This window comes from Lotus japonicus, chromosome 3 (assembly GCF_012489685.1).
Source record: "Lotus japonicus ecotype B-129 chromosome 3, LjGifu_v1.2".
Taxonomy (NCBI): Eukaryota; Viridiplantae; Streptophyta; class Magnoliopsida; order Fabales; family Fabaceae; genus Lotus; species Lotus japonicus.
This window is the reverse complement of record NC_080043.1, coordinates 7,218,185-7,234,621: the sequence shown is the minus strand read 5'-3', so window position 1 is coordinate 7,234,621 and position 16,437 is coordinate 7,218,185. Positions and strand designations below refer to the sequence as shown.

General features: G+C 37.9%; 1 protein-coding gene and 1 pseudogene across 1 annotated transcript; one reads left to right on the top strand and one right to left on the bottom strand.

Annotated features, from left to right (window-relative positions):
- Window positions 1-386: 386 nt before the first annotated feature.
- On the top strand, window positions 387-2,662 carry LOC130743514 (BTB/POZ domain-containing protein POB1-like; annotated as a pseudogene).
- Window positions 2,663-4,672: 2,010 nt separating this feature from the next.
- LOC130748627 (nitrate regulatory gene2 protein-like) lies at window positions 4,673-10,734 on the bottom strand. Its single transcript, XM_057601857.1, has 4 exons — window positions 9,524-10,734; window positions 9,033-9,217; window positions 7,043-7,266; window positions 4,673-5,643 (listed from the first exon to the last, which is right to left on the bottom strand). The coding sequence occupies exons 1-4, from the start codon at window positions 10,569-10,571 to the stop codon at window positions 4,857-4,859; spliced, it is 2,244 nt and encodes a 747-aa protein (XP_057457840.1). The 5' UTR covers window positions 10,572-10,734; the 3' UTR covers window positions 4,673-4,856.
- Window positions 10,735-16,437: the final 5,703 nt, after the last annotated feature.

The window sequence follows — 16,437 nt, the reverse complement described above, 5'->3', positions numbered from 1 at the left end:
TTCTTCCCTCTGAAAGTAGTTGATGAGGAGCATGTGAGAGAAAATAATCGTTTTTTAATATAAGAGCTCATTAAGCAGGAGCTCTTGCAGAAGAGCCTCTGGACTGTAGCTAAGAGCTTTAAGGCTCTCTCCAATGCAGGGAAAAAATAAGAGCCGGCTCTTAGCAACTCCAACGCTGGGGTTGCTCTTAGAATTAGAATTGTGTCAGTGTGAAACACTCTCTCTAGATTTTCTTAGATTTTTCGAACTCTGTCTCTAGTTTCAAAAGAAAAAAAAATCTCTCTCTCTCTGCCTCCATCTGTTCCAATTCCCAATTATTTTGTTAGGGTTTGATCTGGTAGGCAAGGAGGGTGATAAAAAGCGTTCAAAATTGGATCTTTTTGGTGATGGAGTCTTCGTGTGAACCCAATTTTAGCTTCGCTTTCAACGATAGGCATTACTCCGATAGGGTTCTCCGTATTGAGATCATTCCCGACCCGGTTTGTGCTTCATCTCAACCCAAATCAGATCATTACCCCGACAGGGTTCGCCGCCACCGTAAGCGGAAACGCCGCCAAAACTTTAACTTATTTTATGTCCAATCCATCATCAACTCTGCTCGCCACCGTAATAGGAAACGCCAAAAAGGTAACCGATTCTGATGGATTCTCATATAGTTTGAGGGGTTTTTTTTTTTGGATTCTCATACAGTTACCTTTTTTTCGTCAAAAAGGTAACTGGACCATGGATTCTACCGTTGTTCGAGTTAAAACACTGCATATCAGTTCTCCTATACTAGCTGCTAAGAGCCCTTTCTTTTTTAAGGTGGATAAAGACCCTTTCTTTATAATAGTTCCCCTAAAAATAATATTTGAGCAGCACTGATTTTTGTTTTTAATTTTTGCAGCTTTTCTCAAATGGGATGAGCGAGACAAAGCAAAGACATATCTCCCTCAGGATTTATGCATCTGGTAACTTTTTATATCTTTACTATATGATCATTTTAATTTTCATCAAATAGTCGCCTAAATGCCATATTCTTTTTATTATAGAAGAAACTGCTTTCATGGAGCTACTGCAATTTATGTACCGTGATACTTTGACTATTACAACGGCACCTGCTTTGTTGGTTGGATGTGCTTATGGCTGCTGATAAATTTGATGTGCCTTCATGCATGAGATACTTGTTAAATTTGCCCATGACAAATGACTTGGAGCTTCCTCGTACTGTTGTTGATGCAGTCCAACCACTGATTGATGCGGCATAGCAGTATCTTGTTGGCCGATACGGGAAAATAACCAAGGACAAGCAAGTCTTTCCATTTATTTAATTTCTGTTGAACTTAGATGAAAGCCTTATATCCATTCCTTCAAGTTTTCGAGTCAAATAATGACAACTGGATCTTATTTCTAAACTAAATGACATTCATTTAGAATTTTTGTTGAATTTCAAAGAAATTATACACGTGCCATTATATGATTGGAAAACTTGATAAAATGGATATAAAGAACTTATATAAGTTTTGTGCTATCTTAAATTCAAAGCACTACAAATTTATGTTTTTTTCTCTTCTATCAAGTAGTATTTAATGATTCCTCTTCATCCATCGGTTAAGTTATTTCCATGTCTCTTGGTGGAGACAAGAGAGACTTGAGAGGATCAAACTATGAATTCAAATAAAGGACTGATGTCTGTGTTGCATCTAATGTTTGATTCTTGGTGGACGACTTTTATTTTTTGTCAATAACTTCCTTCATGTTATAAACATTAGAGAGGTTTTTTCTATTTTGGCATTCCATGAAGTGTCGTTTTCAAAGCATCCTTTTCTCTTTGATGACTTTATTGATTCTAATTGTCCATTCTTTTGAGAAAGACCTATTTCTTTCTTTTGTAATGCTAACAGTATTGTTTGTGACCATATATAGGGAAGAGCATATGGCCTTGTCTCTTTCTGGAATAGAGGCAATCTTGGCTAGTGATGGTCTCCAAGTTTCATCAGAAGATGATGTGTATGACTTTGCATTATACTGGGCTAGACAAAAGTACGCCAATCTGAAAGAAAGGCAAGAAGTTCTGGGTACACGACTTGCGTGTGTAATTCGCTTCCCTTATATGACATGCCAAAAGCTTGAGGATGTCTTAACCTGTAATGACTTTGAACATGAGAGTGCATCTAAGCTTGTACTTAAAGCCCTATCTTTGAAAGCGGAGGCTCCACATTGCCAACGGTCATTGTTAGCAGAAGAGTCTATTTCCTTAAACCGGCGTTTTAGGGCGAGGGCATATAAGCAGGTTTTCCACATGCATTTGCAGTGGAAGGATTGTGTCAGTTTGTTCCCATCTGGCCATGTGTCTTCTGAGGCATTCGATTTTTGTGGACAAATGTTTTTTCTATCAGCACAATGTAACATGGACAACAATGGCTCCCATTGCTTTGGGTCTTTGGGAGTGAAGGAAAGTTGCTCAGGAAGCATTGATGTGGACTATGAATTTGCTGCAAGGATGAGGCCAACAAAGAAATTTATTAGCCTGTACAAATCCAATTGCACATTTAGCGGAGGGACCCTTATTGGCTGTAGAAACCTCTTTGATGTTCCATGGACATCGTTCATTGCGGAGAATAGTCTTTTCAGGATTAATGGTGGTCTACACCTAGCGGCCAAGCTCACTATCACACATTGATCCCGTATTTATGAACTTACTTTTTCTATTTACGAACTATATATTCTAGTTGGATAACCTTGACTTTTAGCTGCTGATTTCTCTTTTTTTTTGTTTAACTGCTGGTGTTAGATTTAATGTCATGTTTCTAAAAGTAGCAGCTGTAACATCTGAACACTTGTAAGGTTATAATAGTTGCGTTTTACGATAACTATCAAGTCATAATAGGTTGCGTGCTCATCAAGCAAGAGAAAATGCCACTACTTTCATTCCAAGGCCTTAGATTTCCAATGAGAAACATTGTCATTGTCAACTAAATCCATAGTTGTGCTAATTTTTTTATTATGTGGTTTTCATTATGACAATGACAATTTTATGGCCTAAAAAGCCATGGTGTGTATTTTTTGGTGCTTGTTAACCATTATTTAATTATTTTGGTGCTTACTGACAATTATCCCTGTTAGATTACAATTTGGTTTAGTTTGGAAAGGTTATAATGGTCGATTTCACATCTATGTTTATATTTAGTTCTGCCTTTGTGAATGTCCTTATTGATTTGTAAGGAAAAATGTCATACAGGTAGCACTTAAGTGTTGTCCCATTAGGTTCTGCACTTGTGTTGATCATGTTTGACGTTTCATCTTGAGATATGCTAGTGCACAATGATATGTAATGCAGTGCCAACAGCATTGAAGGTGAATTTTCGTGGTGGATTCTCATTAGTTCCTGCATTGTTTTATGCATTTTTTACCTTTGCACTTGTCATACATGATTAATTCTCATGTTCACATTTCATCTATTTCATTCCATTTATTCCAGTTTTTTTTTTATGAATAAAAATCACCTGTGGAGATCAAATAAATCACTTTCCATGAAGATTGTGCAAAATTGAACCTTCAGCATTTTTGTCGAAAAAACCATTTTCCATGAAGCTTGATTTTGCATGCTTATATTCAGCAGCAAAAATCTATATTTTTAAGAATTCTCATTTTGCATTGAATCGAAATATAGCTTATTTCAGGTAAAGGATGGCCTCAAATAACACAACTTAAGTCATACATATAAGCCCCAAATTCACAGAAGTTACCAAAATCCACCCTCAAAAAACAATCTACCTATAAGACTACCAAAAGAATTCCAAGAAAACAAACCCCATTGATTACAATTTCAAAATTACAATTCAAAACGTAATTAAGACTACCACAAGAATCTGTCCCTGGACTTCATTGCATCCACTAAATTTTGAATATTGGTTTCTTCATTCTCATTGCCTCTATTCACTTCACCTTCATCTTCTGGCTTCACAAAACATCTACTCCCTTGATTCCTTGGTTGGCTAGGAGTATGTTGTATGGTTGGCTTCACAAAACATCTACTCTACAAGTTTTTCATGTTTGAACAAAAACAAAATATGTTGACAAAAACAAATAAACAAAATACAAAGAACAATTTTGAGAGAAGCTCTCTACTTTGAGCAGCTTTTGTGATAGGAGAAATGTTTTTTTCTTTCTCATAAGTACTTCTGCATAAATTAAACGTGGTTCCTAACACAAATTATAAGATTAATTGTTAGAGTCTCACATTGGCTAGAGATAAGGTCAATCAAGTGCTTATAAATGGTAGTGCAAACCCCAACTCTTGAGCTAGCTTTTGGGTTGAGTTAAGCCTACCTAATTCTAATATGGTATTAGAGCCTCTCCTAAATCCATTTGTTAATTTCCCATATTTAGGTTACTCATTTCATTCCACGCTCCAGATGTCCAACCCTGGGCGTCCCTTAACTCTTGGGCTAGATTACCTAATTTTAATATTAATAACATTTAGAATCCATTCTGAAATTCATACATATAAATTTCTTTGCTATTTCTCAACTATCAACTTTGCTATTTTTTATTTCAGAATCCATTCTGAAATTCATACACATAAATTTTTTCCCAAATTTAATTCTTGGTTTAGAATAAATTGTTGAAGAATTTCCAAATATGTATGCACAAAAATCCAGTCCTTGTGCTGAACTCTAGTCCCAAGAAAAACAAGAAATCTACCTACATCACAGCAAATAAATTAGTGTGTTTGGTTTTAGTTCTAAACAACATCCCTCATAATTGGAATCACAATTTTCAATGCACATACACCCAACAGAATGCACTTATTCAATTGTGCAAATGTGCTTTCAGATTTACCAAACATAAATCTGAACATACTCTTAATCTACCTACTTGACTGCATATGAATGTTTACACACCGACTCAAGAGCCTCAATGAACAAGGAAGAAAAACTTGTCAATGCCTGAAACACTACAGGCAACCCCATCTGCAGATTGTTGAGTGTCATAGCTCTTGTCACCTCAACCGCCTTCGAGTGCCTCACCATTTCATCTTCAACCTGCCTTTTGCACCCTGCTAGCTCCATCTTTTTCTCCGCGAGCGGGTCTCGCGCGTCCAACACTTGTCCATCATCAGGCACAGAGTCAGGAATGCCAACAACACCTACAGCGGAATACGAGCTGTAAAACTTCCTCTCTATGTCCCGCAGAGACGAAGATTTCTTCTCAAGGGCCTTAGAAGCGGTCTCAGTTCTCTTTCTAATCTTGAGCTCTTCGCATTGCTTGACATGGATCACGTGTACGACGTTGATGAAGCTTTTGATGGCTTCAGAACAAACCGTGTCGGGGACATGGTCAAGAGCAAGCTTCCATTCATCGAAGAAGCGAAATGCTTGATCAGATGGTTGATGTTCCATGTAGTTGTTGTTGATGGGAATAAGGTTCAGCTTAAACCAGCTATGGAGGGAAAGGATGAAGTCCCGTTGAAATTTTATGAGGCAATTGAAGCTGGAGTGCCAAGATGACACAGCTGATTCAAGATCCCGAGTTGCCTGCTTGTGCGTTTCGGATGTTGAGTGGTTTTTGGAGGATCGGTTCACTAGGCCACGGACTTGCTTCACAATGCTGCTTTGAGTTTCATGGTGCTGGTGCATTGATCTCCACATGTACATGATTCTACATTTCGCATATCACAGATATAAGATAACAATCTGAGAGCAGGCAACCACATCTTTATATATATTATCAGTTCAAAATTATTGAGTAAATAAGTTCATATTCAAATCTGAATTGTAGCACACATGATCAATTAGATGACACAGCTGAATTACCAAGAATCATGCTACCATGTTTACTTACAATCCTTCAATCTCATATACAAGAGCCACATTGGCACTAGCTATTGATTGGGAAACAATAAGTAAAATGGATGAATAGTAAAACAATAACAATAATGGTTGGTATATTTTGATTCAATTTATAGCCCATCGCTACTAGTTCAAAAGTTTATGACAATCAACTTAGGCTATTTTTGCAAGTTGAATATTGGAGGGGAATGAAGGGAAAGTTGAGGCTTATGAGAAGTTCTCCCCTTGTGTATAGTTTTTTTAGAAGGGGGAGAGGGTTTGGAGAATTTTGAAAAACCATCCAAGACCCATCAAGACTCTCATTTAGTTATTTTGTGAAATTACCCCAAATTGAGGGGTTTGTGAAATTTTGAACTTCCAAAGGGGAGGGCTTACCTCCCTTCCCCTCAAAAGCTCCCACCTTCCCTCCCACAAAAACTCCCAAATATAGCCTTAAGGGTTATATTTATACCATAATGCCATTATTACTTTAATATAACTAACTCCATCAGTCAGTTATATTTACTTAAATGGGCCCTGAAATTGAAAAATGGAGATTGTCCATGAGGTTATCTTACCTTATTCCAGTGGACCGATAGTGTTTAAAATAAGTGAGTTCATTTTATACTTGAACTTATATCAATAATCCTATTGTCAGACCAAGAACGAGCTTATAACCCTGTGGAGTAAGATATACAACCCCTGAAAATGACCCAAGATTTTGAAGGTGCAATAGCTAGCAAAGGTTTGATTACAAGTGCTAGGTAGTAGTTGGACAATCTAGTACAAGAGGCACATGCACTTGCACAGAGCTGATGAAGCAAGTGTGGTACCAGACCCATAATGTTTTTCAACGACAACATCACAGATTCTGTGATCCAAAACTAGCATACCAGATCATAAAGTCTCAGAATGTCTCATTTAATCCATAAAGTGAGGCATAGGACTAACACTGGGTCAAAGTTGACAAAAGAGTCCCTCTTTCTTTTCTCTTTCTCATATTTGAAATTTTTCAGGGCCCAATGAATTTATTAAAGTCACTCATTTATGGCAGTACGAATGACAATTCAATAATCTCCTATACGATTTAAATGCCCATAATTGAATGTCAAAACTTTAGCTACATGTCCTTGTTGATAAGTGGTCTAATCTTAGTACTTTAAGATCTTGAATATTTAAATGCCTTGTAATTCTATGAGTAAATGAACTACAGAATGAAGAGAGGGTACCTATGACAGAGCTCAACAAGTTGAGGAACAAGATCAGAGTCCCTAAGGCCATCAATGGCAGCTGAGGTGGTAGACACAGCCTGAGACGTGACAACAATTAGTGACTGTAATCTTGTTATGGAAGTCTTTGTTTTATCTAGCTTTGCTTCATCACCCCCCTTGGATTCCTGGCTCTGCAAAGCTGATAACTTCTTCTCATGCTCAATCTTCACACCTTCTCTAGCCTAAATAAGAATGCAAGTTTTGTAGTATGATTCAGCACACAGTTCCAAAAGTGCATATGGTTTAGCTAAAAATAAATGGGACATAACCACCTAACTTCGGTTTAGTAATGGAAATTCCAAGCATCCATAATCAACACTCTATACAATGCAATTTTTTTCCACTTCTGGCAAGCAATTTAAATACAGTATAGTCCAGAAAAATCTTTGTCCAACTTTCACAGCCTATCCTATCAGCATAATGGCAATTGGATGTGACCAATGAATCACACGCAGGGCAATTTTTTTATAAGCAACTAAATATTCTAAGTAAGAAAAATACTAAAACACTCGTTTTAACACTTTTTTGAGGTTGTCAATGATTAGTTGAAATTTAGGTAATGCCCACTAAAGCTGCACTTTCAATTTAATGACTTACATAAATTTCAACTAAGTGGAGTATTAGTAACACTCACTCTTTTAAACACGCTTTCATTGCAAGTAGCAACTAAATTGAAAACGAGACCTATATTTTTAATGGACCAGTAAATTTCAACAATGAAAGAGTGTTGAAAGGATAGTGTTGAAGAGAGTCTCTAGCCTTTTTCTTTCAACCAACCAATGAAAATAAAGTGTTTAAATGGCTCACGGCCGAAAGACATAAGACTAATCTCCTTTAGGCTTTGAGATCATATTAGGTGAGAGTAAATTTCTTCTAACAAATCGTTCTTCATATAAACCACTCAAGAATCGTATCGAACACTAGACTAATGCTTATGTAGTCTAGCTATCTACTAATTGACAAAAAGTTCATACTTTGTATCTAAAAAAATATGATTTTAAGGATATTTAAAATTGCTTGAATAAAATGTTATTCATTATTATTTTTATAAAAATCATAACTTATCATGACAAATCATAAAATAATACCTTAGGAGGTTTAGCTAAGAAATAAATACTCCCTCCGTTTCTTATTAACTGTCTACTTTGAAGAAAAAATTTTGTTCATATATATCTGTCCACTTAGAGTTTCAAGAGAACATTAAATAACGTTTTTCCAAGAAATGTCATTGCAGGAACAATAAATGAGGAAATATAATAGTATACATTTTAAAGGGTGAAATAGGAAATCAAATAATACTTTTATGAAAAGTAACAAAATTAATTACACTCCTTCATATGTGTGTTTCTTCTCTTCCTGGATAGTTAAATAGGAACGGAAGGAATATAGTTTTTGAATATCATAGTATTCAATAAATATTTTTATTTCTAAACTGTTTAACTAATACTTTTAAAATACTCATTATAACTCACCCCTTTTACTTCTGAGTGTCAGAGAATTAGGACAACTTTCTTTCACACTTACATTTGCAAGACATAACAAAGGAATTATAAGAAGAAAAGAAAAAAGAGATATAATATGTGATGTATTAGGAAAAAAAGAAAGATAGAAATAGGTTAAAAAACTAGGTGGAAGTCAGATGAAAAAAATCATGAGTGGATGAATTAAAATTCAATGAAACATGCAGCCAGCAGGTAGCGCATTGCCTCCATTGGCATAGCAAAGGACAAAATGAGGTAAGGGCAACTTCAATTTCAATGATTTAACAAAGACACAGTAATCAATGTATTCCTGAGTCAAATTCAACGAAAGAGCCTCATTGAAGTTCCCACCACTACACCCCACACGAGGGTACTACTACTGTCATCAACTCATTTTCCTTCACCTTTTTATCCTCCCCAAAAATAAACTTTTATCAAAAAGACAAAAGTACCCTCGAAAACATTACCTTCACTTCAAGATAGAGCTTCTTCTCCCATGCCAAAAGCCGGTCCAAAGTGGAGCACAAACTCATCGGACCGCCCGGTTTATCAAGTGAACCGGTATCAAACCGGTACTTAACCACCAATGGCGGTTTTGAGGTCCACCTTGAGTTCAGTTTGCTCAGTAAACTACTCGAGTGGTGCACAGTTTCTGCATTCAAATATCAAAATAATCAAAAATATTAATTTTTTTAAGACAGGTGTCTATTTATCTGAGACAATTTTGTTCGAGCTGAAACGTTCAGCTCATGATGGAACTAACTTTAGAGGTTTTTCCATCCACAAGACTCGAACACGAGACTTTACTAATGAGAAATCAAAGTTGGTAAAAATGAAAAATATTAAATAAGAATTATATAAACTACTTAATTTTTTCAAAAAAATTAATTGATTTAAAAATTTCCCGCACTTTCTGAGTAACCAAACACCCTGTTAAACCCTAGACTAGAAAGCTTACTCTTTAATTGCTTGAAACTCCGATCAAGTTGATCCCTGCCGATCTCGAGCAAATCCGATAACTGATCTCCGGCGACCGCAGCCTTCTCAAAATTCTCCTTAACCGCCTCAACAATCTCCTTCAAATCCCTATGCCTCACCGCCACCTTCTCCTTCTCCGCCGCCGGAGCAATACCGCCGGAGACCGGCTCCGCCCTCGCCGAACCGGAGATTTCTCGTTCTTCTTCCTCCTCATCGGATGAGGAGTTCGTGCAGAAGCTATCGCGGTCGCCCCACTCGCTGCACAGAACCTCCTCCGGCTCCCCCTGCGTGCGAACTGGTTCGCGTTCCGGGAAGAAATCGTGTTCGGAACCCTCGCGGTGTTGTCGAGAATCGATGTTCGCGTTCTCAATTTTGCGATTCTCACGGTGATATTTGGAGTGGAACAAGTTGTATGCTGAATCTGATTCGGAATGAGCCGTTTCTGGTTTGGGAGTTTTAGGATCGGAACGGTGCCGGAAGTAATCGGAGCCTGGCGGAGACGGCGGAGGGTAGAAATTTTCCCAATCCCAAACTGAGGATGTTTCCGAAGCTATGGAGGGAGCTTGTTGCGCGGTTGGGAAGAACGAGTAACTCGACGATTGGCTTCTCGGCGTGGAACAGAGGCTCGATTCGGAGAGGATGTGAGGGAGCTTCGGCGGCGGATTACGACGACGGCGAGGAACGGCAGCGGTAGGAGGAGGATGATGACGTGGCGGCGTGGGATTGCTCTTAGTTTTGAGCAAGACGGCGCGTGGTTGGCCGGCGGCGGCGGAGGAAGGAGGAGGTGGTTGTGGTGGAACGTTGTTTGTGTTGATGAAGACGGCGGGGGTGTTGCCGGCGACGGCGAGGGGCTCACCGGCAGCGAAGGTGCAGAGCGCGTCGCCGGTGAGGCGGAGGGAGCGGCAGTAGTCGGAGTGCGCCGTGGCGAGGTGGTAGCGCGCGTAGACGGCGTCCCTCATAAGACGGCAGCGCTCCTTGCAGCGGCGCACGGTTTCCTCGTTTTCCAACTTGGACGCCGTGCAACCCATTACTACAACTACAACTACAACTGCAAATGCAAACCCATTCTTGTAGCTAGGATAAAACTTTTACTAAGGACAAGTGAGAAAAGAACACTATTTTTGTTGTCTGTGTAGGGTTTGGTGCTGATAGATTGGAAAGTAGACTTGATTTAATGATGCCTTTCTGTGACTGTGACTGTGTGACTGTGATATTGGATCATTTTCTTTCTTTCATTTTTTAATGTTTAGTTGGAGACAGAGAGATCATTGTGTGGCATAGTAGGATACTAATGATTAATTCACACTTCACTTTCTATTATTGAACATTTTTTCTTGTGCATTTTATATTTTTATCATATCACATCACATATTATTTAACATAATTCCCTATTTCTCTTTACATTTAATTTTTTTTTGTCAATATCTACTACTACTTAAAATTATCCCTTGAAATCACTATTCCTGTAAGACCCAAAATTTTAGAATTAAATAAATAAATAATTTCCAGCTCACGCATAAGACTCTGTGTAAGCGTGAGAGGAACTTGACTTTCGTTTAATGTTTGGATTAGTATTATGAAGAAGAAAACGTTAGTAAACGACTAATTTACACTTAAGGACACGATGGAAACTAATTCCAAAAATCTTCAGAGAAGTGTTAGAACTTCTCTTAATCCTTCCATGTTAAGCGTTTCGATACGAAACCCTGGAATGTACGAACGTCCGATTCCAATTCTCGGAAGTTTGCCGAAACTAAATCACTGATAGTTCAAGAAACCTAAAATCAACGGACGATGAAGACTTTTTCTATTCGGAGCTTCAAATAAAGATTTCATCCGCGTTCGCCCACTCTAATCGACGTTCCAAATCTTTCTTCAGAAGGAAGTTTCTGCATCCGAGGTCAAAATCATAAAGTGCATTTTAAGCCGGTAAACATTAAAAAACAAGCCTCGAAAACCAAAAATCATACTGATATTTCTTTGAAGAATTAGAAGATTCAGCGGGAAGAATATCGTGTCTAAAATACGTTGGAATCAGTAGGAAAAATCGGAATCGCGAAATAATCATTTTCTCACGTTTTCAATTTCCTATATATACTTTGAAAAATGAAAAAAAAAAACAAAAAAAAGTCACAAACACACACACGGCCGAGAGCTCTTGGAGGAAAGGAGGAAAAGTGATTTTTTTTCCAATTCTTGACCGATCGTCGTTCCATTCGTTGCTACGCGTAGACATCGAGGTACTGATGCTATTCCTTACTTCTGATCGTCAATTCTGTCGCTCTTCTCTATGTCTTTATGTGCTCAAAGTTTTGAGCTTTTTGTAAAACTGTCCAAATAAGCTGATTTCAGTGTCTAAACTTATTGCCTATGTGCTCTAGAGCGTGAATATCCGGTTGTTTTCTGCTGAATGTCGCCGAAATGCCGCCGGGATCAATTTCTGTTGGAAAAACCCATTTCTGGGTAAAGTTATGTTCTTTAAGCTGAAAATTCACGACTGAGCTTAGCGTCAGTAGGATTAGTTGTTATAAATGTCGTTAGGATCACGCTCATCCAATTTGTTTTTCGAAATTCTGATTTTGAGTTTCCGAGCTAAAAATATTGACCAAAATACCCCTGCGACAGTTTTCGACCCGATAATTTTTCTGAGAGTTTCCCTGGCCTAGATATCGCCTAAGAATACCTAGGAATTGATTTAGATCGAAGAAAAAGTTCGAAAACCCTATTTTCCATAGTGGCCGAAACCTAATTGCTTGGGTACCGTGTCCAAAAATAATTTTTGGGTCTCTATAACCTGAGCCATTGCGTAGCTCTTTCAATTGTCGAAATTTTGGCGCCGGTTTCGTGTCATTCCGAGTTCTGTAGCTCGAGTTATGCTCATTTTAGCGAACGAAGTCTCCGTTGTCAATTTGTGCCTAAATAGGAACTCTGAAGCTTTAGAGGCTTTCTTTACGATTTCGATTAGTATTAGTAGATCGTGTTACTCCTAGTGAAGCTCGTGTTGATGAATGTGTTTTCTTTGTTCTAGGTTCGCAATTTCCATGCACAACTTCTACTCACGAAGGTAAGGGTAACTCAGTTTTAGAGCGTCATTTGAGTCTTGCCTGCTTTTATCGCACTGCTTGCGTTTGAGATGAAGATGTTTATATTGATTGGCACTGGATTATGATTATTATGCTTGCAATGTTGTATGCTTGCTTATGTTGACTGTTTTTGAGGCTTGTGCCAAATGTTTTCTGAAGGCTTCGGCCGAGTAAACTTATTGAGACGTGTGTCTCCGTTTTCTGAGAGGCTTCGGCCGTTTACTGGTTTCCGTCATTACTGCTTTCAAGTGGATAAGACGTGATTATTGTTGATTGATTTTGGCATATAGGGCTGAACTAAGTGGCATTCAGTGGTTGTCGTTCCACATGTCTGTCCCGTCTTTCGAGGCGTTATTAAGTGGCATCCAGTGGTTGTCGTTCCACATGGTTGTCCCGTCTTTCGAGGCGTTATTAAGTGGCATTCAATGGTTGTCGTTCCACATGTCTGTCCCGTCTTTCGAGGCGTTATTAAGTGGCATTCAGTGGTTGTCGTTCCACATGGTTGTCCCGTCTTTCGAGGCGTTATTAAGTGGCATTCAGTGGTTGTCGTTCCACATGTCTGTCCCGTCTTTCGAGGCGTTATTAAGTGGCATTCAGTGGTTGTCGTTCCACATGTCTGTCCCGTCTTTCGAGGTGTTATTAAGTGGCATTCAGTGGTTGTCGTTCCACATGTCTGTCCCGTCCTTCGTGGCGTTATTAAGTGGCATCCAGTGGTTGTCGTTCCACATGGTTGTCCCGTCTTGTGAGGCGATATTAAGTGGCATTCAGTGGTTGTCGTTCCACATGTCTGTCTCGTCTTGAGAGACGTTACCGATCGATCCATTTTGGTAGCAGCATATAGTTGCATTATAGGGAACTAACACCTGACCCTATGTTGTTGGATTTTCGTATTGGTTTATTGATATCTGATTTGATGTTACATTGTTGAGATTATTATTATCTGAGTTAAACTATGTTAAGTTGTTGATATATGAGTTGAGTTATGTTGCTGGTTCATTTACCATGCTAGGTAATTAAATTTGAATAACATGATTTTCTCTTTTATACATGGTAATTGCATGGAGTTAACCCTTTCTATTTGCTACTTGTTGTTTGGACGCTTAACGCTATTAGGCGATGGAGATCCTTCCGCCGAAGCTTAGCTGCTCGAGTTGGAGATCGGGTTGTAGGCGGTGGAGTATAGGTGTAAGAAGCAGCTTTGCTTCTCTTCTTGTGAACTATGTTTGAGTCTCCTTTTCTATATGAGAACTCTGTTATTAAAGCCTTGCTTCCGCCACTGTTAAAGTGCGCATGTTTATTCTGAACCTTACTTATGGTATTGTAAACTATTGTTACTGTATATCGGGAAACAAGTTATCTAAATAAAGTTATGATATGTTTCCAACCTTTTAGCCGAAGTGTTTAGTTGTTTTTCAAAAAAAAAATATACCCTGGATTTGTAGAGATTGCAGATTGGTCCTTAGACTTTGTTAGGTTACTAATGTGACTCCTCAGTTGAGAAACCGGGGTGTTACAATTCCTAAGAAAGGTTTGAATCCTGACCGTTGATTTAAATTGTTTTGTTTATTCTGAATCAATCTTGGCCTTTGGTTTATAGTAGATCGTTGGCCCCACCCTAATTTCTCTCACGTTTCTTTTGTTCTCTCTCACCTTCGTCGTGCTTTACTTCTCCTTCGATGTCGATTTTTTCCCCTTTCTGACCTAATTGCGTGTTTCATTTCGTTTTTACTTTTCCTTGACCGAATCGCCTGCATCTGTAATGAAGGAGAACAGTGTGTTGAGCCCTTTTGCTCTTCAGTCTTTGTACTTTTGATGATCTCACGTTCTGCGTTGGAGATAGTTTGGTGGAAGGTCAAGACTGTGGGTTTCGGTTTGATTTTGACAAAGATCGTCATATCTAGCAGGCTCTCTCACTGTATATTCTCTGATTTTTGGGAACAGTTGGTGGTCAATTGTAGTTGTTGTAGTTTCCAGAAGGAGAAGGTCAGTTTCTTTGATTTGGGTTTTCAGTGATTGTGATTGATGCAAGATTTCGTTTGTTTTAATTTTATTTTGTTGAATCCATGCTTTTTTACTTGATCAAAATGATAATTGTTACAATTTTATGTTGAAGTAGAACTTTTATTTGTCAGTAGAAGAGAAGAATTAGAAGCAAATTTTGTCAGGTCACTGTTTTGATGTCAGCTTAGTACAAGAGGTTTGGTATTGCCAGTGTTCCAGCAATTTACTTGTTGGCATCCTTCCAATTGATTTAATTTTAAATGACCTAGATTTCTCACTTTGTATTTGTCTATAAATACTAATGTTGTGCGGTCTGTTTGTTGTTCTTGCTCATATCCTGGTTTGATTTTGCTATTGCTTTTGCTCCATTGCTACGTATCTTCATATCTGATATTTCTCTTGTGTCTAAATCTTAATCATGGCCTTTACTGCTGGTCCGTTCAATCCCTAGCACCGCCGATCAACCATGGTGACAGAGAATATCATCATCTTCTTGATTTTTAGTCAGTGTTTAGGTGAGTTTCAGAAAGATTGTTTCAGATGAAGATGGAAGGGTGCGTTCTTCCGTGTTTGGTGAGGGTTCATGTCAGTCGAGCATTGTACTGGAGGAAATGGTGGAGCCAATTGTGTAACAACAGGTTAGCTTCTTTTATACCATTCTTCACGTTTCCAAATTCCAATAACATGACATACTCCATTGATCATTCAAATAGCTACCCTATTAAGATTTAAATTTAAATTACCTCCTACTGGTTATAGGGTATAGAGTAATGGGATTTTCCCTTCTCAATCTCTATAAATACTCCCCATCTTTTTTTTTGTTTTACCATCCTCATCCTCAATTGATACTGCATCTGAAGTTGTTGATTCCAGTTATAGTGATACTCATACTGATGTCTTTTAGAGCTGGACCTGTGAATCCCCTCTGCAGCAGCGTATGCCTTGCCAGAGATACATGGAAAGTGATTCCTCAAGACCATATGCTATTCATCTCGTCCTAATTGATGCAGAGGTTATATCTTTGTCTTATTTTTGTTTTATATCTATAGTTGTGTGTTCTTCAGTTCCTACATTCATTTAAATTCAAATTGATTTTGTTGTTGTAGGGTGTGAAAATTGAGGCTTCAATCAAGAAAAACCATATTAGTAAATTCGTTAGTGAATTGGTTGAGGGCAATGTATAAAGACAGAGATTAGTTTATGTTTTTTGTGCTTGACTAACAAGGTTAGTAACTATTTTTCAGTTTTGCTGTGGGGCCAGGGGTACAATTGTGGTTCATGAGTTGCTGGATGAGAAGATAAAAACTTTTTTCTTCAGTTTTTACAAAGATGTTGATGTCCTTTGAGTTATTGTTGGTTAATATGCTTCTTATTTATTAACGGTTGTTTCTTAGGTTGATTTTGGAGGGAATAAATATGTTGGGCTTATTCCCTTTTTTAAATTAAGAAAATTATGAAGTTTTTTTCCATGATGAACAAGTTATTAGTGTGATATGTTCATGCTATTCTTGTGACACCATAGAACTCTATCACGTATGAAGTTTAAAGATGGACAATTTGCATATCTAACATAACTTCAAGGCTCTAAAATTTCTATTCCTTATTTCTATCTAACTTAGGTCATGTGAATCCATTGAACATGAATGGTTTTAGTCTTTGATGAGCAATATTTAACCCATTTTATATAGCCTTAATTTGTCATTATTAATGATTATTCGTAATTAATTGACCTTGCTTGATAGAGATTTCTATTATTTGGTCTAATTACGTTTATTCTTATTTTCAAGTTTTATTTGACATCAAGGGCATT

Excerpts from the sequence above, each read along its gene's own strand:
- LOC130748627 (XM_057601857.1), bottom strand. The coding sequence starts at position 10,571 with ATGGGTTGCACGGCGTCCAAGTTGGAAAACGAGGAAACCGTGCGCCGC. Across the intron at positions 7,267-9,032 it reads AGCTCTATCTTGAAGTGAAG|GCTAGAGAAGGTGTGAAGAT; the intron begins GTAATGTTTTCG and ends ATTCTTATTTAG. Across the intron at positions 5,644-7,042 it reads CTTGTTGAGCTCTGTCATAG|AATCATGTACATGTGGAGAT; the intron begins GTACCCTCTCTT and ends TGCGAAATGTAG.